At 41.5% G+C, this 27,306-nt stretch overlaps 1 protein-coding gene across 7 annotated transcripts in view; it reads left to right on the top strand.

The window, feature by feature from the left end:
- LOC121271737 (RNA binding protein fox-1 homolog 1-like) overlaps window positions 1-27,306 on the top strand; it is a 312,146-nt gene that overhangs the window by 99,218 nt on the left and 185,622 nt on the right. For all 7 annotated transcript variants that reach the window (XR_005941752.1, XM_041177947.1, XM_041177944.1 and 4 more), the window contains exon 3: window positions 13,060-13,107. Coding sequence is in view for 6 of the 7 variants with exons in the window: in XM_041177947.1 (XP_041033881.1) it covers window positions 13,060-13,107 (48 nt within the window). In the remaining variant the exon portion in view is untranslated. The remainder of the gene's footprint in view (window positions 1-13,059; window positions 13,108-27,306) is intronic.

The raw sequence follows: 27,306 nt of genomic DNA, 5'->3' as shown, positions 1-27,306 counted from the left end.
TCTGCTGCCCTTGTCCTTCTAGGTGGTAGAGGTCGCAGGAGCTTTGGTGAGTTACTGCAAATGCGTCTTGTCGATGGCACGTACTGTTGCTACTGTGCGTCGGTGGTGGAGGGAGTGAATGTTTGTGGATGGGGTGCTGATCAAGCGGGCTGCTTTGGCCTGGATGGTGTCGAGCTTCTTGAGTGCTGTGGGATCTGCACTCATCCAGGCAAGTGGAGAGTATCCATCACACTCCTGACTTGTGTCTTGTTGCTGGTGGACAGGTTTTGAGGAGTCAGGAGGTGAGTTACTCGTCGCAGGATTCCCAGCCTCTGACCTGCTCTTGTAGCCACAGTACTTATATGGCTCAGTTTCTGGTCAATGGTAACCCCCGGGTGTTGTTAGTGGGGAATTGAGCAATCGTGATGCCATTTTAGATTTTCTCTCTCTCTTGTTGGAGATTGTCATTGCTTGGCACTTATGTGGCACAAATGTCACTTGCCACTTACAAACCTAAGTCTGGATGTTATTGAGATCTTGCAGCAAATGGAAAATGGACTGCTTCAGTATCTGAGGAGTTGTGACCAGTAGTGGACGTTGTTAATTCACCTGTGAACATTGCCATTCCTGCTCTTATGTTGGAGGGAAGATCATTGAAGCAGTTGAAAATAGTCGGACCTCAGACACTACCTTGAGGAATACCTGCAACAATCTCCTGGGACTGAGATGTTGGCCTCCAACAACAACAAGCCTCTACCTTTGTGCTGTGCATGACTCCAGCTGGTGGTGGGCACGTTTCCTCCTGATTCCCATTGACTGCAGTTTTTCTAGGATTCCTGGATGCCACACATACTGGCTTGATGTCAAGGGCAGTCACTCTTACCTCACGTTGGATTCCGTTCTTTTGCCCAAATTTGGACCAAGGCTGTAACTGGACTAGGGTTGGGAGCTGAGTGGCCTTGGCGGAGCCCAAGCTGAGCATCGGTGAGCAAGTTATTGCTGTGTAAGTGCCAATAATTTCCTACCCTGTTCCACCATTCTTTAAGCTGTCCACCTAGCCATGTGGTATATATTCCATCAGTCTTTTAACTTGAGTCTTGCGCGTGCTGGAGAGAAGCTAAGGTGAGCCACTTGTTGTAGATTACCCAGCCTTTTGCCCTACTTCTTGTACCCTTGGTTTCGATATAGCTTGTTTAGTTCAGGCTCCAGTCATTGGTGATCCCGTGGTGTTGATGGAGCATTCGGCAATGGTCAAAGGGAATGTAATTTGTGCTGAATGTTTAGCATAACAGAAGACTCTAAACTAGAAGTGCTCAAACTGCAGACCGCAGGCCATGTGCAAAGTAAATTGATGGCCTTCAGTCCGCCGCTGAAACACACTAGCAAATTCAAATACTAGTGCCAAACTCAAACAGTTAGTTTGTAACCGTATTTAAAAGGACGACTTGGGAACTTGAGAAGTGAATAGTTACAGCTTCAAATGACTTTGAAATCCAATAGTAGCTGCAATAACAGTTATTATACAAGTTGTTGTGGGGAATGGGGGAGGTGGGTGGGTGAAGAAGGGAGGAAAGTGTCCTATATGCAATTTTCCTTTCTTAATCCAGACTTATGGGAAGTGTTTTAAATTATACTGTTTTAAAATTGACTGTGGGGATTGTGTCTGGTTGAAGGGAAGCAGTGCTTTTATATGTATTCTTTGAAGTTTGTTTTGTATCGTAGTTTGTAATATGTGGGCTACAAAAAGAAAATCATTTGGATACTCCTGACCTAAACACAAGAACAGTAAAATTTCTAAGGTGAGCTTTGCAGTATACCCAAGAATGACAATTTGTGGCATACCCACAAGTGAGGCAACACCATTCACCCCTTCTGAACTATATTATTCGGACAGCAGAGAACAAGTTTGTTTTAGATCGAAATGAAAACAGAAAATGCTGGAAAAACTTAGCTGGCCTGGCAGCATCTGTGGAGAGAGAAATTCAGTTAACGTTTTGAGTCCATTTAATCCTTCTTTAGAGCTTGAAATGGAATGGACTCAAAGCGTTAACTCTGTTTCCTCTCCATACAAGCTGCCAGACCTGCTGGTTTTATCGAGCATTTTCAGTTTTTATTACAGACTTCCGGCTTCTGCAGTATTTTGCTTTAATTTTTTTGTTTTCGACTCAGTTAATTTCTGTGGAATGTAGCCTGAATTCAGGATTAATGTTGTACTGCATGAAATAGCTGGTTTTATTCAACGTGCTCTATTTGTACAACATTGTGAACGATTTGGTTCGGTGTGGGTGATGCTGTGGTAGGTTCTGTCTTGCTGTCCTCTACTGGTGGTTTACTGTAATGGCAGTGTAGCCTTTCGAATGGAAGCATTGGCTGGACTTTGATACAAATCTTTTTATCAGTCTGCAACCTTTCAGATTTAGGCTTTAAACATAGTTTCTAATGGTTAGCAATTTCAAAGGGTATTTGGCACAAAGAAAATGTGTCGTATTGAAAGATGGTTTTGCATAAATACATATTGTTGATAGGGATATGTAGTACAGTTAAATAATCAACATATAGCTTGAACTTAACTGAGCTGTTACAAAGATTTGTCTCGATGGCAAGTCAGTAGTTGCCAAATCTGAAATATATGAAGAATCAGGAGGTAGTTCTGCAGCACAAATAGAACATTAGTCTTTACCCATCATTAGAATCCACTCTTCCCAGCACAGTGTAACATTTCCTAGATGGAATCAGTCAATTTTCCCTTTGATGCTGATTTTGAATTGACTACAGGTTTGGCAGTGTAAGAAGTATAAGGTAAAGTTACTTTCACACTCATCTTTGTGCCATTTTGAAATGAATTGTTGGATTGAAATGAGGCAGAGTACTTGATTGAAATTGTTCTCATCTGTAAGGTAAAACTCCAAAGATTGAATACTTTAAAGGAATATTGGAAATGAAATGTGTCACTGGGATATCACACTAAATTTGTTTCCTGACACAGCTAACTATATGTTTACTTCAGTGTGTCAGGGAAGGCATAAGTGTCCTGTCATTACACCCTCAAGGCCTTCATGCTACTTTTCCTGGCTTTTGTCAGAAAACACATCCAATATCTAAGCATGGGTAAATCAGATTTGTGTGATAGACAAGATGAAGCTTGTCCCTTGCTCCATAACAAATGAAATCACTGTTTCACTTTCTGCCTCTCTTGGAGTATGTCTGAATGCTGTTCTGCCGGAAGCAGCTCGCAGTGAGAGTGAAGAGTCTTGGAGATTGCTTCAGTGTACTCGTGCTACAATTACTTAATTGTATAGCATCCCTTGCATAAAAGAACATTTCAACTTACAGGATGGAGAGGTGAACATTAATCAGGAATTGGGGCGGGTTGGGGCCAGGGGAAAAGACAGAAGTGAATGTTCAAGCTTTGGAAGGTGAATTTCACACAGGAGGAGCAGAATGAGAAGTGGAGAAGTGTTAATCCAAACTCAGAATAAAAGGTATGGGCTGGGATGTTTTTACAATAGAGTTGGGCATGATCTTGGAGAATTTTTCCAATGAAAACTAGATGGGAATTTGATTTGCTGGTTACAGTTGAACTGGGCAAAGATGTGTGATCTTGTTGGAAGAAAAATTGGGGGTGCGGAGCTTTGCTTTAGCTGAAGCTTATGATTTAGCAAAGAGGCCCACAAGGAAACCATTAGAAAAATTGGTTCCTGGGATAATGAAGATTTGGACACAAGTCTCAGGAGATGAAGTTAGGTGGGTGGACTTTGGAGAGAGACAGTGGAAGTCAGCAGCAAAGTAGGAGAGAGTTGTAGCTGCACAAAACAGGGTGGTTGTGATGCTACGTGCTGGTTGGGACCTTATTGGATCAGGGAATAGTAGGACAGCTGGCTCTGCGGCTGAGAAATGATTTGTTTTAGAGATTGAGGGCTGAGGATCAACTTTTTAAGGAGGGATGGGTGAACCAAATTATTAACTTCAGACAAAGGCTGGTGTTGGATAAAGAAGCTGGATTGAATTATAGTAATGCTATTATTTCCAAACTTGGTGTGTGTTCATGCCTGATTGCACAAAGAGATGAATAAGGACTGTGGGAAATAAGAAATAGGAGCAGGAGGAGGCCATTTGGCCCCTCAAGCCTGCCTCACCATTCAATAAGTTCATGGCTGATCTGCCCCAGGCCTCAACTCCTCTTTCGTGCCAGCTCCTCATAGCCTTCAACTCCTCAATATTTCAAAATCTATTTGCCTACTCGTTAAATACTTTGTGATCTAGCCTCCACAACTCTGAGTTAGAGAATTACAGACCTTCACTACCCTCTGAGAAGAAATTCCTTTGCATCTCAGTTTTAAATGAGTGTCCTCTTATTCTGTAACTGTGTCCCCTAGTTTGAGATTCCCCCGCTAGTGGAAACATCTTTTCAACATCTAGCCTGTCAAGCCCCCTCAGAATCTTGTTCGTTTCAATAAGATCACCCCTCATTCTTCTAAACTCTAATGAATAAAGGCTTAACCTGTTTAGCTGTTCTTGGTGAGTCAACCCCTTCATCCCAGGAACCAGCCTAGTGAATCTCTTTTGAACTGCCTCCAGTGCCAGTATATCCTTTCTTAAATATGGGGACCAAAACTGTACACAGTACTCTAGGTGTGGCCTCACCAACACCCTGTACAGTTGTAACAAGATTTCCCTATTTTTAAACTCCAACCCCCTAGCAATACAGGCCAAAATTCCATTTGCCGCCTTAATTACTTGCTGCACCTGCATGCTAACCTTTTGTGTTTCATGCCCAAGAACACCCAGATCCCTCTGTGCTGCATTTTTTTTGGAGTCTCTCTCCATTTAAATAATAGTCTGCCTTTTGATTTTTCCTACTAAAGTGCATGACCTCACACTTTCCTACATTAAACTCCATCTGCCAAGTTTTTGCCCACTCACTCAACCCAACCATATCCCCTTGCAGATTTCTTATGTCCTCATCACAACATGCCCTCTCCACTATTTTTGTATCATCAGCAAATGTGGATACTTTACACTCTGCCCTCTCCTCCAAGTCATTAATATAGATAGTAAATAACTGAGGCCCTAGGACTGATCCTTGTGGCATTCCACTAGTTATGTCTTTCCAACCTGAAAAAGACCCATTAATCCCAACTCTGTCTTCTGTGTGTTAACCAATCCTCAATCCATGCTAATACACCACCCCCAGTACCGTGAGCTCCTATCTTATGCAATAACCTTTATGTGGCACCTTATCGAATGCCTTCTGGAAATCCAAATACACTACATCTACAGGCTCCCTTTTAGCAACTCTGCCTGTTATATCCTCAAAGAACTCTAGCAAATTTGTCAAACATGATTTCCCTTTCACATAATCATGCTGACTCTGCTTGATTGCGTTAAGCTTTTCTAAATGTCCTATTTCTTCCTGAATAATGGGCTCTAGTATTTTCCCAACGATAGATGATAGGCTGATAAGCCTATGGTTTCCTGCTTTTTTACTCTCTCTCTCTCTCTCTCTCTCTCTCTCTCTCTCTCCCCCCCCCCCCCCCCCCCCCCCCCCCCCCCCCCCCCCCCCCCCCCCCCCGCCAAAACCACTTCTTTAACAGGAGTGTCACATTAGAGGTTTTCCAATCCACTGGGACCCTCCCGGAATCCAGACAGTTCTGGAATATTTCGACCAATGCCTCCACTACTCTGCAGCTGCTTCTTTTAATACCCTCGGATTCAGGCCATCAGGTCCTGGCGACTTGTCTGGCTCTGGTCCCATTAGTTTGTAAAATACTTTGTCCCTCGTGATAGAGACAGTTACTTCCCTCCCATTAGCTCCTTGCTTATCTGATGTCTTTGGGATGTTTATAGTGTTCTCCACCGTGAAGACCGATGTAAAATATTGATTTAAATTATCTGCCATTTCCCTGTTTCCTGTTATCAGTTCTCCAGTCACATCCTCCAAGGGTCCCATGCTCACTTCAGCTACTCTCTTATATACCAGTAGAAACTCTTGCTGTTTGTTTTTATATTTCTTGCCAATTTACTTTCATAATCGATTTTCTCCCTCTTTATTAGCTGTTCAGTCATCCCCTGCTGGTTCCTAAAAGATTCCCAATCTCCAGGCCTACCACTAGTTTTCACCACTTTGTATGCCTTAGTTTTTGATTGGATACTCTCCTTGACCACTTTTGTTAACCATGGGTGGTCCATCCTTCTCATCAAGTCCTCCTTTTTGACATGGATAAATTTTTGCTCAGCGTTGTGAAATCTGTTTAAATGTCTGCCACTGCTCATCCACTGACTTTCCCTTTAGTCTATTTTCCCAGCCTGCTTTAGAAAATTCTTTCTTCATACCTCTGTAATTGCTCTTATTGAAGTTGAGGACACTGGTTTAAGACCCGAGTTGCTCGCCCTCAAACTGAATTTGAAATTCTATCATATTGTGACCGCCACCCCCTAGAGGATCCTTAACTACGATAACACTTATTAATCCTACCTCATTACACATCACGAGATCTAAAATAGCCTGTTCCCAGGTAGGTTCTGCAACGTATTACCCTAAGAAACAATCCCTGATACACTCTACAAATTCGTCTTCCATGTTACCCCTGCCAATCTGATTTGTCCAGTCAATATGCAGATTAAAATCACCCATGACAATTGTAGCACTCTTCTTACACACCTCCATTATTTCCTGATTTATATTTTGTCCTACAGTGAGGCAACTCTTCGACTCCTCCTGTGACTACTTCCCCTTGCTATTCCTTATTTCCACCCAAACTGATACCACATCACGATCTATTGTACCTATATCACTACTCACCACCACACTGATACCTTCCTTTATTAACAAAGCTACCCACCATACAGATTAGGAAGATCCCTGTGCCAACAGCGAGTCTGCTGAGTTAGCACATCTCTGTTAGTCATTGGGGGAGGGGGAGGAGAAATAAGCACTTGCTATGTGATGCTGAGAGCTGGGTGAAATCATGGACCTGTGTTAAGCAAGAATCTGTATCTTTGGGAAGGGAGGTGAGAGATTGGGAGGGAAATGGAAAAAGATAGGTAATGTCAGTAGATGAACAAACAGTACAACTGACCTTTAAAATAAGAAACCTGTAAATCTATTAGATTGTGTAGCTTGACCTACTTTGTTATCAATTTATTTAACTCATAGCTGAAAGGGACATTCCCTATCTAGTATTTATAATATAGAGGATTAATAACCAAGTTTGATACCCAAGAATCATTCATTCAAGAGGTTCATATAAATGCTTTATTTTTTTAGATTCTTTAGTAACCAGCTGCTGATCTGGGGTATTAATCTCAAACAAAACAAAAAAATCCCTAACTGACTGCTTCCCATTCTTCAATCTACCTGTTTTTCTTGTTCTTCCCTGTTAGATTGTTCTCGCAGAGTTTCTATATGGAATCTAGGGCAGGATGGGAGTGGCAAGAGGCTGAGACAGAAAGGCTTGTTGCAGAGTGGAAACGAGCTTGCAGTTTGGGAATTGGTCTCTGGATAGTCACATGGTTAGAACAAGTTGCATTCACAAAATGTCCTTGAGTTTGTATTACAGAGGAGCAGTGAACATCAATTGGGGAAATAAGTGAGAGATTAACTGAATTTAGGAGCAGTGAACATCAATTGGGGAAATAAGTGAGAGATTAACTGAATTTAATAGTAGTAGCTGTAATAGTTTGCATAGAGAAAGTAAGAATGAGGAAAAGTATATCAGTGCTAGAGACATAGAACTTTACAGGGCACAGAAAAATCAATTACCCTATTGTAATCCTGCAAACTCTGAAAGACCCAACTAGTCTCATTTCCCTGGTCTTACGACACAACTATTTATATTTCCCTTTCTCAAACTTTTTTTACTGTTTTATCAACTTGTGCTCTGCTCTGACTTTTACCAGTTTTACTTCTGGCACTCAAATCTTTCATCTTTTCCCCCTATTAAAATTTTAACATTTAATGTATATTTCCTCTGCTTATTTTTCCTTCCCCCTCAGTTTTCCATTATTAAGTTACCTATTTGGTTTGGTGCCATTTTGACACTAATATTGGTGAATTGCTGTATGGATATTGATGTATGATGACATAGGTACTGAACAACTGAGTTGTTGTAAGGGTGGCTGAGTTGCTACTATTGTTGATATGATCAGCAGACACTTCTTGGGTGGAAATATTAAGTTTATTTACAGTATACTCAGCAGCAACTACATGTGTGCTTTCAACTCGAACTCTTATCTCTACACCAACTGTTGAGGTAGCCCGCGCCACTATCCTATTGGTTACTACAGATCATGTGATCTTCCTTAACCAGTATTATTCTTAAAGTTACATTACACACTCAACAAAACCATAATAACTACACTCCTCCCCCTTTAACTCGGCTATACACATATATACAAGTACAAATTTTTCAAGACAACATAATATTTACATTGGGTAAGGAATTTACAAGTTCAGTCTTTCAGGTGGCTTCCTGAACTTCGCAGCTCCACAACTTCAGATTTTTTGTCAGGAACCTTCTTTTCCGGCGTTGCCTGAACATCAGGTGCTTCGGTGGGCACTTGCAGTTTCTGTATCCTCACCTCTTATAGGGACATGAGACATGTCTGTCCTAGGTTGAGTATCCTCAACAGGAAATACAGACCCTGGTCCTGATCACTGGTGAAACCAAATCTTGGTGATTTGTCTCTCTCTTCCTTAAATGGTCCACATGTTTCCGGATGATCCAGCCTTCCACCTCCACGTGATAAGAGGTCCAGTCACCTTGTTTATTTCACCTGGTAATCACTTTGATCCTTCTCCGAAGTTCTTCACATATACCGGCTCTCCCACAGTAAATTTCCTTTCGCAACTACGCCAATCGTGTCTAGTTTTCTGGCTTCCCTGACTCCTTTCCACCTTCCCCTCTAAATTCGGCATTATGAAGCTCAATCTCATCCTGCCACAGCATTTCAACAATAACTCCACAGGCGTGTCACCTGTTGTTGTGTGAGGGGTAGTCATGTAATGAAAAAGAAAGCATGTTACCTTGGTTGCCAAGGAATCACCAGTTAGCTTTTTCATGTCTGCCTTGAACTTTTGAACTGCCCTTTCGGCCAGTCCGTTTGAGGAAGGGTGGTATGGTGCAGTTTTCACCTGAGTGATAACCGTTGAAGCTGATAAACATTTGAAACTCAGCATTTGTAAATGCTGTGCTGTTATCGGAAGCGACTTTTTCTGGTAGTCTGTGAATGGCAAAACCTTGACATAATTTTCTCAATTGCAGCAGCCAACTTTGGTGACTTCACCTCCAATATATGCAACCGTTTTGAATGGGCATCAACAATGAGCAGAAGCATTGACTATATTGGACCTTTCCTGGGAACAATGTGTAACTGCACCCAGGGTTTACCTGGCCACTCCCATGGGTGTAATGGAACTGTCACTGGCAACTTTTGCAGTTGCTGACATTGCACACAGTGCTTTACTAAACTCTTGATTTCGTCATCCATCTCAGACCATCATAAATAGCTGGGAATTTTGGAAATTCCTGGATGGGCACTGTGTGGCTCAATTAAAAGTGGCTCCCTTCCCTTTGGAGGAACTATCACTTGTGCTCCCCGCTATAAGATACCATCCTGGCTGGTTATTTCATGTCTTCTGTTGAAGTACTGTTTCATTTTGTCAGATACAGGCTCCTGTGACCAACCATGCCGTTCTTGCTCTCGTATTTGAGAGAGGACTGGGTCTCGACTTGTCTAGTTTCTGATCTGTCGAGCACGTACTGGTGAAGAATCTAAGAAATTTAACAGTAAAACAAGTTCCTGTGGAACTGGGATGTGCTGATCAATTCCTTGTAAAGGCAAACAACTATGTGCTTCGGCGTTTGTGATTTGATTGCGAGGCCTATGTATGAAAGTTTATTTGTATGCTGCCAGAATTAAGGCCCTATTGGTATTTCTGTATCTTCTTTCTTTGTGCCGCCTTCTTTCTAGCACAGACTTTAATTTTGGCCGCCTTTTTGACTTCACAATTGGCCAGATTTCTCCCAGATGCCAGCTCAACTTGTCTGAGCTTAGTGGCCAAATCTCCCAAAATTTCATTATCTGCCTGCTTCTTGGAAAATTGAGACTTTTGCTCCCAAAGCCTCTTTGGCTTCATTTAGCTTATTCTTCAGCTCTTCTGTCTCTTTTTTTTATATTTGTTTGCTGCCTCCTGGAAAATTGAGCATTGCTGTGTCATCTTTGCCAACTTATTCTTCAGTTTGTTCTTCCTGTTTCTCTTCATACTTTTCCAGATGTACTTGAAAACTCTGACATGAAGGAATCTTGCAGTGTGTGAAGGTCTTTTAACAGGTTTTCTTTTTCCCTGCAAAGGTTGCTCCCCTTGTCTTGAACTCTGTCATCTAACAGGGTCTCTTCAAGTTTCTTCGGCTGTTCTCCAGGTTTTGGCTTAAGACAGCGTGCGTTTCTTCGGGTTGTTGAGTCCTTACACACTCCTCTTTCAAAACAGGAATGCTTCCAGCTTCCTTTTGGAGTCTCCATGGCCAATCAAAGTTGATTCACCTTAGCCAGTTTTGACCTTGAAGGCTTGGTCCTCTGCCTCTCAATACCAACACTGGTAGCTTTGCCAGTTGGCTTCCATAATGGATTCTGCTTATGCCTTTTACTTGAATTCTTCACCTGTATATGTTTTGAGTTTGACAGCTGTTTCTTCTAAACTTACTTGATGTTCACCATTATTGAGATATCTGCAGCACGGGAAGCTTCCATGTCCATTTCCGTTCTAACAGGTTTGCCATTTACTTTCACTGTGACAAATATTGGTTCTGTCTTTCCAACTTTCAGATTAAACAATGAGTAAATGGCTGAATTTGTTGTTTCAGACTCTTCTACTTTGTAGATTTCATTGGGCGGCTGCTTTTTTTTACAAGCCTGCTTGAATCTTTTCTTGCACTGCCTCATGTCCATTTCTGTGAAGATAGTAGCATTCGATTTTTTTTAACTGCCAACCTCTAAAAGACTGTTTATTTCCACCTTTATTAAAGTTATTCTTCAATTTCGCTAAGTTAAGTTATTTTTCTTTATCCTTCGGCTAGCGGGGGCTGTTTCCTGCTTCTAGGCAGAGTCTTGCATTTTTGCGTCCTTTTTGGCTGGGTTTTCTGCCCAATGTGGAGGACGGCACCATTTTGCGTGCCCTGTGTTGCTTTTGAATTTCTTACAGCGCTTTCCATGGCCAGTGCTATCACATTCACTTCGGTCAATAATACTTTCTGCATAGTGTCCTCATTCACACCACACACTAAACAATTTTTGAGCATGTCGCTCAGAGTCGTATCAAACTTGCAATGTTCCATTAGCTGCTTCAAATTTGCCACGTAACATGGCAGTTGTCTCACCTGGGGCTCTATTTTGTGAATTAAACCTGAACCTATGCATCGTGACTGAGGACATTGATTGAAAATGACCCTTCATGAGGTCCACCAATTCATCGAAATTCTTCAAACCTGGGGCACTGAGTGACATCAAACTTTGAATCAAGCTGTAGGTTTTGCTCCTATAATTACTCTAGGATTGTTTGCCTCTTCTCTTTCCCCATAATCTCATTTGCTTGAAAAAAAGAACATGAGGCGTTCTATGTAATGAGACCGATTGTAATGAGACCAGTTGTCTGTGGCTGGTTCAAAAGGCTCAATTTTCCAAAACTGCAGCATTTTGAGAGGGGATAACTTCTTCAATTCTAACAGAGCTAGCTGCTTGCAATCACTGGGTGAGGTAGAGTGCTTTCTAACTTGATTTCTTCTGTTTAATCCTGGTCGCCAGTTTGTTGTAAGGGTGGCTGAGTTGCTACTATTGATAGAGTTGATCTGCAGACATTTCTTGGGTAGAAACATTAAGTTTATTTACAATATACTGAGCAGCAACTACACGTGTGCTTTCAACTCCAACTCTATCTCTACACTTACTGTTGAGGTAGCCCGTGCTATTCTCCTATTGGTTACTACAGATCATGTGATCTTAAGTATTATTCTTAAAGGTACATTACACACTAAACAAAACCATAATTACTACATGAGAGTTTTAATATCACTGCAATTTCAGCAAATTATTTTTTGAGAGATTGCAGGTAAAAGTCTTTACCAGTGCTTAATCTACTTGAGACCTGTGCAGCCATACTGCTGGGATTGTCTAGAATGTAGTTATAGTTTACACCACTAGATGATGCAGTTAGTACTGAGAAAATCTCCCGAGGGGAAGAAAAATCCCTTTTATAAATGCAGCATTAGAGTTGCTAAAATGGAGGCATGGTAAACATTTGACAACTGTACATACAAAGGTGGCAAATTTGGATCAAATTATGGCACTGAAAATGAAAAGGTTTAAGACTGTCTGTGTTAAAGCCCAACACAATCAGCATGAATGTTGGGGTTATAAATTTTACTCTGGTTAAGATGCAAGCTGAATTTTTAAATAACGTACCATGTTTCACATTTGTGGGAACTGCACTTTTGAAAATCCTGGCTATTTATAGCAGTAACTGGTTTGCATTTTATAAAGCCAGTGGAAGCAGATGCCTTTTTAGCTGGTGCAAAAGGCTTTAGATGTTAGAATGCAAGAAAATCTTGAAACCAGTTTATCCAAATTAGGTCCTTTTGGAAACATGTACTTCAATGTTCAAAATTTGAACAGAGGTGTAAACTGCATTATTTTCCTTAACCATGCATTAAAATAGCAATTTAAAAAAATTATATAGCATTCCACTCCATAAAAAATAATTCACAATGAATTTGTTTCAAAGTGCACTTTGAAACAGTTGCTTAGCTGAATATTCAAATTATATCCTTTCTAAGGTGTATTCTTAAGATCCTAAATATTTTTGTGTGTGATAGCCTGCCTAGATTTACACTGGAAGTATTGCCACTTGAGCAAGGAACCAGAGGGCACCTGATGCCTCTGGAACAATGGATCTGCATCTCCAGGAAAGCAGAGAGAGAACCAACCAAGACATTTTTTTAAAAATTGGCGCAAGTGATGTATGAAATGTACGGTACTATACTTTGTTTATAGGATCATGTTATGAAGCTGTTGTGTTCTTTCCTTTAGGATTCAGCACTGGAATTCAAAGATTGCGCAGAGCGGACTGACCTCATGGTAAGCAAATTTGCTGTTTCTGCTTGGCAATGTAAATTTAGGTGTCGGGAATTTTTGGCACCCACACCTATTTCACACATGTAAAGATGAAGCTTCAACTTCAGGGCCCCCTTTTTCATGGATTTTCAGCTTCAACATCCATTTTCAACCTTTGGTGACATTCATGTATGAACGTGAGATTTGCAGAGTCTGAATGGTATAAGATAGCTGAATTAATATCTTTAAACTAGCTATTAAAAAGGGTGCATCAGTGATCGGTCAGCTTTATAGTAGCTCCCTTATCCCTTAAAAAAATGATTTGTTTTCATAATTTTATTGATTCTATTATAAAATGGAATAATAGTTATTTATGCACCAAGAACTGATCACCGAAATACCATTGATTTTTTTGCTATTTTCTTGCGTCTATTTCTAGCATTTTTAATTTGATAACGCCTAGCACTTGTCAACCACGGATATTTGCCACGAAATGCATTTTTAGAAAAAAGTGCATTCCAAAAGTGCTTACAAGTTTCCCAATGTTTATTTCTAAGTAACCTATAGTGTAAATGGGGCTCTTACAAGCTACAGACAACGCCGAAAGCGATGCTGGATGAAGCCTTACATTGAATGTTGGAGATTATCGCAATTGTACCTGTGTTTCTCTTAACTGTCCTGTAACCTTTTATATCCCTTTTAAATCTTCATCCAGTGCTCTTTTATATTATAATTGCTGCCTCAATAGCCACTTCTAGTAAATAATTTTGTATTGCAATATCCCTCTTCACCCCTCTAATCATCTTTGCTACTGATTCATCAAACCATGGAACCAATTCACTATTTACCCTCTCAAAACATTTTATAATATTGAAAACCTTTTATGACACCTGCTTAATCTTCTCTGTCTCAATACAGAAAGCTCTGATTTTTTTCAAGCCTTTCTTCATATCTGTATTCATGCATTCCTGGTAGCATTGGCCATATTGTAGTGTATTCATGTAAAAGTGAAGCCCTTCAATTGGGCAATGGCCAAGCACGTTTATCTAGTGAATACATCAGGAAGACCCCAGGCTCTATGCGGTGTCAACTTAACTCAGCCAGAACTGTAAATGCAGCACTGCAAGTGGCCCCATTTTTCAGGCAGGGAAAATCATGAGAGTTCTTGTTTGCTAGCACAATCCATTGACCTCTGCTGGAAGTGCAGGTGTGAACATTGGATAAGGACAGGATCAAGTTTAACTGACACCCAACATTTATCCTTTACCCAGCATTACTAAAATAGATTGTGGCCAGTGACCTCATTGCTGTTTCTGGGACTTTGCTGTCTGCAAGTTGACTACCATGTTATGACGGCGATTACGTTTCAAAATACTTGATTGACCATGAGCATTTTGGGATGACCTGAGGTCAAGAAAAGCACTATATAAGTATAATTTTTTTGAAAAAATATATTCTCTCCATAAATGAGTTGCACTCCACATGGTCCAGGAGATTAGATCTTAGATACTCTGTCCAGAGTTAATGACTCTCCTATTTACAATAACATGTGGATCTCTTATCTATTCAGATGCAGAAATATTGCATTCAGGACCAGATTGTTAACAGTAAGATTACTATGATGCTACAAATCAGTGAATCAAAACCAGGCAATATATTGCCCAGCATAAAACAATGCTGTTATATATTAGCTGATCATAGTGACATTGTTGACAGATTATCTGGCATTGGGGAGTGGAGCACAGTGGGGAGCAGATTGGAGAGCAGAAATTTAAAATTACATTTGCTGGTTGTGAAGGGAAGTGGGAACTTACCTGTTTAACACTGCTGGAAATATTTGGGGTTGTGTTAGCTTTGAGCGCTGTTGGATCCCCCTCACCCAGCCCAGACCCAATTTCCAGTCAGAAGGCTGTGGGAGGTTTTATAAATTTCTGTTCAATTTAGAAATCTGGATAAATTAAGCAACAGAATTTCATTTTATTATCATTTAAATGTGGGATTGATTGATTTTTAAATTCTTTCATGGGATATGGGTATCACTGGCAATGATTAGTTGCCCATCCCTAATTGTCCTTGAGAAGGTGGTGGTGAGCTGCCTTGGACCACTGCAGTCTATTTGGTGTAGGTAGACCAACAATGCTGTTAGGAGTTCAAGGATTTTGACCCAGTTACAGTGATAGTAGCAGTTTATGGAATCACTGAATGCTTACAGTTCAGAAGGAGGCTGTTCAGCCCATCTTGTCTGTGTTACTTCTCTGCAAGTGCAACCCGACTAGACCCACATGACTAGTCCATTTGTAAAGAGATCCTTTAACCAAGAAAGTTAGAGAACCACTGCAGTAGTATGTTAGATGGCAAAGCAATGAATACAGTCAGTGGTACATTTACAAGATTAATTAATGACCTCAGAGTAAAGGCACCCCTAGGTAGCAGAGCCCACAATATGATTGAATTCTACATCTAGTTTGAAAGAGAGAAGAGTGAGTCTAAGACTAGTATTTTAAACTTAAATAAGGGCAACTATATGAACATGAGAGCTGAGCTAGCTGAAGGGAACTGGGATGCTAAACTAGAGGATAGATCAATAGAGGAGCAGTGGAGACATTTAAGTGGATATTTCAGAATATTCAGAATAAGCATTTTCCATCTATAAAGAAATACTCTAAGAGGAGGACCCACAGTCCTTGATTAACTAAAGAAGTTAAGGAAAGCCTCAAACTTGGGAGAAAAAGCATATAACTGTGCAAAGATGAGTGGCTGGTCAGATGATTGGCCAGAATATAAGAATGGCAGAGAATGACTAAAAGGTTAATCAGGAGAAAGAAATTAGAGTATGAGAGGAAGCTAGCTAGAAGTGTAAAAATGGATAGCAAGAGCTTCATGTACTTAAAAAGGAAAGGAGTAAGTAAAGTGAATGTTGGCCCTCTACAGAATGAAAATGGACAGTTAATGGTAGATAATGAAATGGGTGAAATGAACAAATATTTAGCTTCTGTCTTCATTACAGAGGATACAAAAAAACATTCTAGTAATAGCTGTAAATCAAGAGGTGGAAGGGAGAGGGAACTTGGTGAAATTATAACCACTGGGGAAGTGGTACTGAGCAAACTGATGGCACTGCGAAATGGCAAGTCTCTGGGTCCTGATGGACTTCGTCCTGGGGTCTTTAAAAAGATGGCTAATGAGGTAGTAGATGTGCTGGTGTTAATTTTCCAAAATTCACTAGACTTTGGAAAGGCTTCATCAGACTGGAAGTTAGCAAATATAACCCATCTATTCAAGAAGGGAGGGAGGCAGAAAACAGGATACCTTAGGCCAGTTAGCCTGACATCTGTCATAGGGAAGATGCTAGAATTGATCATTAAAGAGATTATAGCTGGGCAGTTAAAAAAAAAACCATTGTTATTGGGATGAGTCAGCATGGTTTTGTGGAAGAGAAATTACGTTTAACCAATCTATTGGAGTTCTTTGAAGGCATAACTTGCGCCATGGATTTCCAGAAGACATTTGATAAGGTGCCACATCAAAGAGAATATGCATAAATGGGTTTTTGTCCGATTGGCAGGATGTGATGAGTGGAGTCCTGCAGGGGACTGTGTTGGGGCCTCAACTTCTTACAATTTATATCAATGACCTGAAGTGAAGTGAAGGCATGGTAGCTAAATTTGCAGATGACATAAAGCTAGGTACATAAGTATGTTGTGAAGAGGACATAAAAGGTCCAGACAGATATAGGTAGGTTGAGTGAGTGCGCAAAAATCTGGCAGATGGAGTATATTGTTGGAAAAATGTGAAGTTGCTCACTTTGGCAGGAAGAATAAAAAAGCAGAGCATTACTTAAATGGAGAATGACTGCAGAATTCTGAGGTACAGAGGGGCCTAGGTGTTTTTTGTGCATGAATCACAAAGTTGATATGCAGGTACAGCAAGTAATTAAGAAAGCTAATAGAATGCTATTCTTTATTACAAGAGAAATTGAACATAAAAGTAAGGATGTTATCCTTCAGTTATACAGGGCATTGGTGCGACTGCACCTCGAATACTGTGCGCAGTTTTGGCTTCCTTATTTAAGGAAAGATGTAAATGCATTGGAGGTGATACAGAGGAGGTTTACTGGATTGATACCTGGAATGAGTGGGTTACCTTATGAGGAAAGGTTGGACAGACTAGGCTTGTTTCCACAGAGTTTAGAAGAGTGAGGCGTGATTTGTTTGAAGTATACAAGATCCCGAATGGCCTTGACAAGGTGGACACGGGTTAGTCCAGAACTAGGGGGCATTGTTTTAAAATTAGGGGGCACCCTTTTAGGACAGAGATGAGGAGAAATTTTTTCTGAGGGGTGTGCGACTTTGGAATTCTCTGCCTCAGAAGGTGGTGTAGTCGGGGTCATTAAATATCTTTAAGGTAGAGGTGGATAGATCTTGTTAGGCAAGGGAATCAAAGGTTATCAGGAGTAGATGGGAATGTGGAATTAGTAATACAAACAGATCAGCCATGATCGTATTGAATGATGGAGCAGACTCGAGGGGCCGAATAGCCTGCTTCTGCTCCTATTTCATATTTAGTGTTTTGAAAACTGTAATTGACCAGTATTACAAGAGTGCTGTTCCTGTCTTCCAGGCTTTTCTTAAGTCATTCCTGGACAGGGATACAGAGAGGTTCAATCTGTCTTTAGCTGACTGTACTTTCCTCTCTTTCTCATTCTCCCTTTACCCAACCCCACACTTCCCACCCCACACCCTCCACCACCTCTCCCTTTCCACCACCCCTCTCACCAGGTGCCAGATTGCATAATTTCTGTGTCCCTGTCGAGGAATGACAAAGAAAAGTCTTTGGTAGTACAGAACTTGAGTATTGCTGAAAAAAGAGACATGCTATCAAAGCTTTTTGTCTTGCGTACATTAGGACAGATTGCAAGAATGCCAATTGTAAAGGGAACAACAATTTATACTGCATGGGAAGAAAGTGCTGATTGGTTGGCAAGTGGACTCTGGTAGAGGCATTGTCATGGAGAATATGCCAGGGAACGGTTAACTGCCAAGCTTTTGTTTAAATTCAAACCAGGCAGCTTGACTCTGATTGGTCAAGGCATTGCCATAGGGGAATGAACCAGGAATGGCTGCCCCCCCCCCCCCCCCCCCCCCCATTTTAGTTGAAAAAGGCACAGTGTGTGGAAATACTCCTATCTGCAAAGGATAGGGCCCTGTGTGTGAATATGTGTAGCTTCTAGTATGTGTAAGTGAGCTGCACTGCAAGTCTGACTGATAACCTTAAATTAGTTGTCAGTGTAATTCTTAGCACAGTTAGGAAATTCTTATGTACAGCATGAAATACAGCATGTTTCCTTTTTTTCCTCAACAATACTAAAGAAAAGTCTAAAATAAAAGAGGCAGCATTCAGTTTGTCATACTGGTATAAGGAAACAGTAAATTTAAATGTAAAATATTATTTAAAAAGAAGTAAAGCGAATTTAGGCTCATGCAATGGTTGTATGAGCAGACTTGGAATATTTATTTAACTTAGAGGGATTTTTCACTTGGGTAATTAGTAATTTCTGCTAAAGCATCCCATCAGATCTGATGTTCCCAGGTTGGGTGATTCAGTTCAGTAATGTGTGATTGAGAGTCAAAGTGATGAGCTAAAGCCATTGTAATTATATTATGTGATAGAAGAGCTTCAGGTTGTAGTCAAATCAAATACATTTCGAACTCATGCATTCTGCATCTCCTCTAATACTGTGTACCCCTCCCTCTGACACCGACATTGCCTTCCTCCTCCCTTTGAGACACCACTACCCCCCACTCCCCCCCTCCCCAGGCACTGTGTTCTGCCTCCAATGATATGTGCTACTTCTCTCTAATATTGACACTCTGCCCTTTTCCCATCTTACTTTCAAGTGCTTAAAATCAAGAGTTTCTTGGCTAGGGTCATTCATCACCAAGTATTGTTTTGTATAGTGTGGTGATAGTGGGGTTAATTTGAAATTTCTCTTTTAATAGTGACCTTAAATACAGCTCCATCAATTTTATGTTCTTCCATCTGGTAATCAAGTTCATTTGGCTGTGTAGGCTGGGAAGGCAAGTTTGGTTTACGCTGGAAACTGTACCTTGGGAATGGGGAATGCTGTCAGTTAACTGTAGCTTTGCAGATAATTGGATTCACAGGCTGCAGATGGATAAGTGAACCATCAGGGGTAAGATAAATGGAAATTGCTTCATTGTGCAGGTTTGCCAAATAGAATTGGGATCTATATTCAGGAATTTTTAAAATGAATAATGTTGATATCTCCCACGCGTGCTTTGCTGTACTATCACTATGTGTGCAAGGAGAGGGAGGAGAAGGGAACTTTAGCAGTAGAAAACTTGGTTTGCAGAAATGAAACAATACTCGACCTTGCTTTTTTTTCTAATGTCCAATAGCTCCCAGATCAATCTTTCAGAGACAAATAAAAATGTGGTGAAAAATATACTGTTTAAGGGGGTTGGGACAGGTGAAGCTGGATAGAAGGCCAGCGATAGGTGGTGGCAAAGGAGAGATTGCGAAAGATGTCATGAACAAAAGGTCAAAGGAGTGTTGATGGTGATGATACTGGCTAAAGGAGATGTTAATGGTGACATTAAGAGCAGAAAGCAAGATGAGCAAGTGACAGGTGGCCCTAGTGGGGAGGGGATGGTGTGGGAGAAAAGATCGAAATAGGCTAAAAGGTGGGGATAAAACAATGAATGAAAGTAAATTTAAAAAATAATAATAGAAATAGGTGGGGGAAAAATATATATAAATAAAATTTAAAAATAAATGTAAGAAAAAAGGGGATCAAAAAGGGGTGAGGATGGAGGAGAGAGTTCATGATCTGAAGTTGTTGAACTCAATGTTATGTCCGGAAAGCTGTAAAGTGCCTAGTCGGAAGGTGAGGTGCTGTTCCTCCAGTTTATGTTGAGCTTCACTGGAACATTGCAGCAGGCCAAGGACAGACATGTGGGCATGAGAGCAGGGTGGTGTGTTCAAATGGCAAGTGACAGGAATGTCTGTGTCATGCTTGTGGACAGACCGAAGGTGCTCTGCAAAGCAGTCACCCAGTCTGCGTTTGGTGTTTCCAAAGTAGAGGAGACCATACTGGGAGCAGCAGATGCAGTAGTGAATGCATCTGTTCTGATGATGCCACTTTCCAAAACAGTGCTCCTGACATGTCTTCCTTCTTCCTTAACCGAGGTTTCCCACCCATGGTGGTTGACAGGGTCATGTCCGACCCATCTCTCGCACCTCTGCCCTCACACCTTCCTCTCCCTTACAGAACTATGATAGGGTCTCCCTTGTCCTCACTTTTCACCCCACCAGCCTCTGCATGCAAAGGATCATTTCTGCCAACTCCAACTCCAGCATAATACCACACTAAACACATCTTCCCTTCATCCAACCCCCCCTCACCCCCCGTTGGATCCCATAGGGGCCATTCCCTCTGGGACAGCCTGGTCCACTCCTCCATCACGCTCAACACCTCATCCCCTTCCAATGCAATCACAGAAGGTGCAACGCCTACCCCTTTACCTCCTCCCTCCTCACCGTCCAAGGGCCCAAACATTCCTTTCAAGGAAGCAGTGCTTCACTTGCACTTCCCTCAATTTGGTCTACTACATTTGCCGCTCCCAATGCAGTCTCTTCTACATTGGAGACACCAAACGCAGATTGGGTGACCGCTTTGCGGATCACCTTCGGTCTGTCCATAAGCATGACCCAGACCTTCCTGTCGCTTGCCACTTCAACACACCACCCTGCTCACATGTCCATCCTTGGCCTGCTGCAATGTTCCAGTAAAACTCAACGCGCACTGGAGGAACATTGCCTGATTAGGCACTTTACAGCCTTCCGGACTTAACATTGAGTTCAGCAACTTCAAAGTATGAACTCTCTCTTCCATCCTCACCCCTTTATTGATCCCTTTTTTTCTTATATTTATTTTTAAAGTTTAATATATATATATATTTTCCCCACCTGTATCTATTATTATTATTTTTAAAATTTACTTCCATTCATTGCTTTATCCCCACCTTTTAGCCTATTTCGATCTTCTCTCCCACACCATCCCCTTCCCCCCAACCCCACTAGGGTCATCTGTCACTTGCTCATCCTGCTTTCTACTCTTAATGTCACCATTAGCACCTCCTTTAGCCAGTATCACCACCATCAACTCCTCTTTGACTCTAGTTCATGGCATCTTTCGCGATCTCTCCTTTGCCTCCACCTATCACTGGCCTTTTATCCAGCTTCACTGCCCCCCCCCCCCAACAGTATATATTTCACCACATTTTTACTTCTCTTTAGTTCTGAAGAAGAGTCATACGGACTTGAGACGTTAACTCTGTCTTTCTCTCCACAGATGCTGTCAGACCTGAGTTTTTCCAGCAGTTTTTGTTTCAGATTTCCAGCATCTGCAGTATTTTGCTTTTATCAAACCTTCGGAGGCTTGATGGATTAAGTGTCTGCACCATGTTGACAAACGTGCATACTGCCTAACACATGTTGACACTGACAGATAAAATTGTGATGTTCCAAGGTCGTGATAAACCTTGAGTCTCCCAGTCCCAAACCTAATTTGAATAATTGCATGCAAACATGTTGAATTAGTTAATATGTCTGATGGCATTAAAATCATTGCACCAACAAGTCAGGCTCAGCACCTTGCCTCTTGGTCCTTTGTAGCCTGACTGGCATTGCTATAGGTCAGTTAGGATGTAGCCTGTGATCACAACTGGCATTTGTACAGACTGAAAGGATTTCATCCTGGGAGTGAGTAATCAACGTTACTAGGTTCAGTCCTTTATATCCTGTCAAGCTCTTGTTAAGGAGGTTTACAATCCTTTGCGTTAGATTCTGACTTCTCTATGTTCACCTTGCAATTCGAATTCTCTGGCAGTCCTGAAGTGTCAAGTAGCATTTCATCTGATTGGAATAGGTATGATACTGCCTGTCTGGCATTGCATGACTTTCGCCAGGAAAGAGAGGACTGAGAGGTGACCTGATAGAACTCCTTCAAGTTACGAAAAGGCTTGATAGCATAACATAGTAAAGAGTTTAGAACGGAGTTGTAATTATAGTCATCCAACAAGGAATTCAGATGAAACCTCTACCCAGAGATTGGTTAGTGTGTAGAACTTGCTATCAACTAAGAATAGATTTTTTTTGTTTACCTTAACTAAACTATCATAATCTCGTATACCCTCTATCTCCCCTCAACCTCCTTTGCTCCAAGGAAACAAGTGGTCCTGACAGATCCCAAACTATTGATTAGGTTACTGATGAGTAGGTGTTGCTGGTGATTAGGACACAGAGAAAGCATGCATTCAGGCTGGGTTCAATTTATCCTGCTTCTTACCTGGGAAATTTTCCATAGGTTATACTGCAACAGCTTGGCTAGGGAACAGGTAGTGGCTTGCACAGATCTTCTGCACTATATCTAGAAGGTTATCAGGGTATTTGTTACCAACATACTCAGCTGCTTATTAACGTCACATTGAACAAATTCAATTGGCTAGACACTGGCGAGGATGACATGGTCCCTCAGGATGAGTCCAAGTTGTATTGTCCACTGTGCACTTCTGGACAAAAGTATCTTTAGCCTTTACTCTTGCACTCTCATGTTGGGCTCCACCATTGTAGACAATGGAGATATTCATTGTCTGGTTGTCTACCACCACTCTCAACTGAATTTGGAGGGGGGGTGGGGGGCGGGTGGGGGCAACAACTCAAATATGCTTGGTAAGGGACTAGACCAGCAACGTAAAGTTGTGAAACTAAATTTAATAAGTTGAGTAAATTTGCAGGCTGGCACCAAAAAAAAAAGACTGAAGTGACAGTTGCTGGATTGTCATAAAAATCTGAATAGGTCATTGATGTTCTTCAGGGAAGGAAGCCTACCATCCTACCTGATCTAGCCTGTGAGACTCCAATTCCATGGTTTGTTTGAATCTCTTAAAACCCTTGGGCCAACCAGGGATGAACAATAAATGCTTCCCAGCATTACCCATTATGCACCATATGTTATTGAGCACTTTCCAATCTTAACAGGCAGCTGTTCATAGCAATTGTTAGATTCAATATCAATTCAGTATTTGTGCTCTCTTCTGGCTGCCTTCAAGAGTTTGTTGGGATTCACTAAGCTTGTCAGTCATTGATGGTAGCCCAGAGTAATCCCTGTGACTAAGATTGACAGCAGACAACAAAAAAAAACTACAAAGCATCATTTATTTCCTGCCACTGCATTTTCTCTTGCTAAACTTAGCATGCATCACCTCCACCTCATCGTCCCCACCATAATAATTTCCCAGACTTCAAGATTCACTAAGTCACCTTTTCTTATTCCTATGCAGGATGTGGACGGTGCTGGTTAGGCCAGCATTTGTTGCCCATTCCCAATTGCTTTTGACATGGTGTAGGTAAGCCACTGCCTTAAACCGTCCATGTGGTACAGGTACACCCACAGTGCTGTTAGGAAGGGAGTTCCAGGATTTTGACCCAGCAGTAGTGAGGTTCCAAGTCAGGATGGTGTGTGGCTTGGAGAGGAACTTATAGGTGGTGGTGTTCCCATGCATCTCCTGCCCTTGTCCTTCTAGGTGGTAGAGATCGCAGGTTTGGAAGGTGCTGTCGAACGAGCCTTGGTTGCTGCCATGCATCTTGCAGATGGTACACACTGCTGCCACTATGTGTCGGTGGTGACGGGAGTGACTGTTTAAGATGATGGATGTGGTGTCAATCAAGCAGGCTGTCTTATCCTGGGTGGTGTTAAGTTTCATGAGTATTGTTGGAGCTGCACATTAGGGAACGCGTGCTGTACCTTCTATAAAGCCGCCTTCTGAGACTGTGGATCCTAACACTGCACACAGCACTGAGGCCTTGAGCTTGCCTTTAATCACATGGCCATCAATTTTCATTAATGTGTAGAACATTATCAAATAGAAATGAGGCACACATATGACACATATGACATAGTCCCATGTTAGCTCCCTCAGCTGTGATCTTAGCCAGGGCAGCAGCTCATTCATCATAACTGGCTTCAAATGCTTCTGCTTACGGGTGGAGGGAAACGGACTAGCACCTAGTATTACCCTTGCTGGAAAATATCTGTTTGCAAACATATGCTGAGAACAGAAGTGGGGATGTTCGCTGTTGATTGCACAATGTTCACCATTCACAACTCCTCAGATACTGAAGCAGTCCATGTCCAAATGCAGCAAGACTTGGACAATATCCAGGCTTGGGCTGACAAATGACAAGTAACATTCATGCCATACAAGGACCATCTCCAACAAGAGAGAATCTAACCATCTTCCCTTTGATGTTCAATGGTGTTACCATCACTGAATCCTCCATTTTCAAGATCCTAGGGGTCACCATTGACCAGAACCTGAATTGGACTAGCCATATAAATAGTGTGGCTACAAGAGCAGGTCAGAGGTTAGGAATGCTGCGACAAGTTACTCATCTCCTGACTCCTAAAGCCTGTCCACCATCTACAAGGTAAAAGTCAGGAGTGTGATGGAATACTGTCCACTTGCCTGGATGAGTGCAGCTCCCACAACACTCAAGAAGCTTGACACTGTCCAGGGCAAAGCAGCCCGCTTGATTGAAGCCACATCCACAAACATTCACTCCCTCCACCATCGGCACACAGTAGCAGCAGTTTGTACCATCTACTAGATGCACTTCAGGAATTCACCAAGGCTCCTTAGACAGCATCTTCCAAGCTCACGACAGCTACTATCTAGAAGGACAAAGGCAACAGATCCATGGGAACGCCACCACCTGGAAGTTCCCCTCCAAGTCATTCAACATCCTGACTTGGACCTATATCACCATTCCTTCACTATTGCTAGGTCAAAATTCTGGAACTCCCTTCCTAACAGCACTGTGTGTGTAACTACACCACAGGGACTGCAGCAGTTCAAGAAGGCAGCTGAGCTACGCCTTCTCATGGGCAACAAAGGATGGACATTAAATGCTGACTCAGCCAGCAAAGCCCACATCCCGTGAATGAATAAAAAAATGCAACAGGAACTGCCTCAGGTTAGATGCCACCACAGTGAACTGGTAGGAAACTATTTATGAGGGGGACATAGATGTTGCAGATGGGTATAGATAGGTTGACTGAGTGGGCAAAGATCTGGCAAATGGAGTTTAATGTGGGAAAATACAAGGTTGTTCACTTTGGCAGGAAGAATAAAAAAGCAGAGTATTACTTAAATGGAGAATGGCTGCATAATTCTGGGATGCAGAGGGATCTACGTGTTCTAGTACATGTGTCACAAAAAGTTAGTACGCAGGTACAGCTAGTAATTAAGAAGGCTAATGGAATGCCATTCTTTATTACGAAGGCAATTGAATATAAAAGGAAGGATGTTTTGCTTCAGTTATACATGGCATTAGTGAGACCGCACCTCGAACACTGCTGTTTTGGTCTCCTTATTTAAGGAAGGATGTAAATGCATTGGGGTAGTTCAAAGGGGGTTTACTAGAATGATACCTGGAGTGAATGGGTTGTCTTATGCAGAAAGGTTAGGCTGGGCTTGTTTCCACTGGAGTTTGGATGAGTGAGGGGTGATTTGATTGAAGTATACAAGATCCTGAATGGCCTCAACAAGATGGACTTTGAAAGGGTGTTTCCTCTCGTGGGTGAGTCCAGAACTAGAGGGCAATATTTTCAAATTAGGGTGTCACCCTTTTGGGACAGAGGTGAGGAGAAATCTTTTCTCTGAGGGTTGTGTGATTTTGGAACTCTGCCTCAGAAGGTGGTAGAAGCAGGTCATTGAATATTTTTAAGGCAGAGCTAGATAGATTCTTGTTAGGCAAGGGAATGGAAGATTATGAGAGATGGCAATGTGGAAATCGAAACGCAAGATGCTCAGCCATTATTGAATGGTGCAGCAGGCTCAAAGGGCCGAATGGTCTACTCATGTTCGTATTTCTTATATTGTGTTATGTTGATGACGTACGCTGTCCAAACCCAGATAAAAAATGGATACTTGGTCTATTGAAGAACCTCCTAAGAAGAATTGACACCTTAACGAAAGGTGGGGTAATTATTAGAAATAACCATGTGTGTGTTTTAGAAGAAAAGATAAACCTGAGCAACCAGGCCCACGAACAACGGTCCACAGCAACAGCTCAGGAATATTTTGCACACAAGATCTAAGCAGACCTACCCTAAGAACACATTGACAAACCAATGACAGAAGAATACTTTTAACAGTTACGATCTCTGATAATCTAGTGAGATTAATCAGTCCAATCTATACAATAAACTGGAGGCACTTAAACACTTAAAACACCAACTATACAGGAGGGCAAACCTCCCCAGTGCCATACAATCAGGCTATTCTAAACTATAAATTCAGCTTGCTATACAATATTGCATAGAAATACAATGGAATTACAGCATAGAAACAGGCTATTTAGCCCAACTGGTCTATGATCCACTCAAACCTCCTCTCATCTTATTTCATCTAACCCTATCAGCATATCCTGCTATTTCCTTCCCCTTCATGCACTTATTTAGCCTCTCCTTAAATGCATCTATGCTTTTCACTTCAACAACTACATAAAAGTGTGGCAAATGCATTTCTATCCATTTGCTTGATCAGTATCTCGTTGCAGTTTTATGTTTCCACCTACAGCGGTTATAATGCCACCTATTTTTGTGTCATGGCCATTTTGGACATACGGCTTTCTATTCCATTATCTCAATTTCCAATAACTATAGTAAAAAGTTAAGGCCCAGAACCTTGCAGACCAGCACTAGTCACATCCTGCCAATTTGAGATCCAGCGCTTTATCCCTACTCTCGTTACCTGCCACGTGACCACTTTCTAAACCAGGTCAATAACTTTTCTTTGATTCCATAAACTTATAACTTTAGCTAACATCTCTTACAAGGGATTTTATCAAATGCTTTCTGGATCTCCATATAACGAATTTCCATAGGTATCCCTGTCCATGACTTCAAGCACCTCTTCAAAAAAATTCAATCAGATTTATCAGACACGGCTTGCTATTTACAAACCTATGCTGGCGCTCTCTAATTAGCTGAAAATTTTCAAGGAGTTAAGGTATTCTATCCTTAATTATAGACTCTAGCAAATTTTCAACAGCAGATGTTAGGCTAATCCTTAATTTACTTCTCTTACCTTGTTTAAATTGTGGCGCAACATATACATTTTTTCATTCTAAAGGAAT

The sequence above is a fragment of the Carcharodon carcharias genome, chromosome 31 (genome assembly GCF_017639515.1).
Source record: "Carcharodon carcharias isolate sCarCar2 chromosome 31, sCarCar2.pri, whole genome shotgun sequence".
In the NCBI taxonomy this organism is placed as follows: domain Eukaryota; kingdom Metazoa; phylum Chordata; class Chondrichthyes; order Lamniformes; family Lamnidae; genus Carcharodon; species Carcharodon carcharias.
The sequence above is the reverse complement of the archived record's forward strand: the minus strand, read 5'-3'. Positions and strand labels throughout refer to the sequence as shown.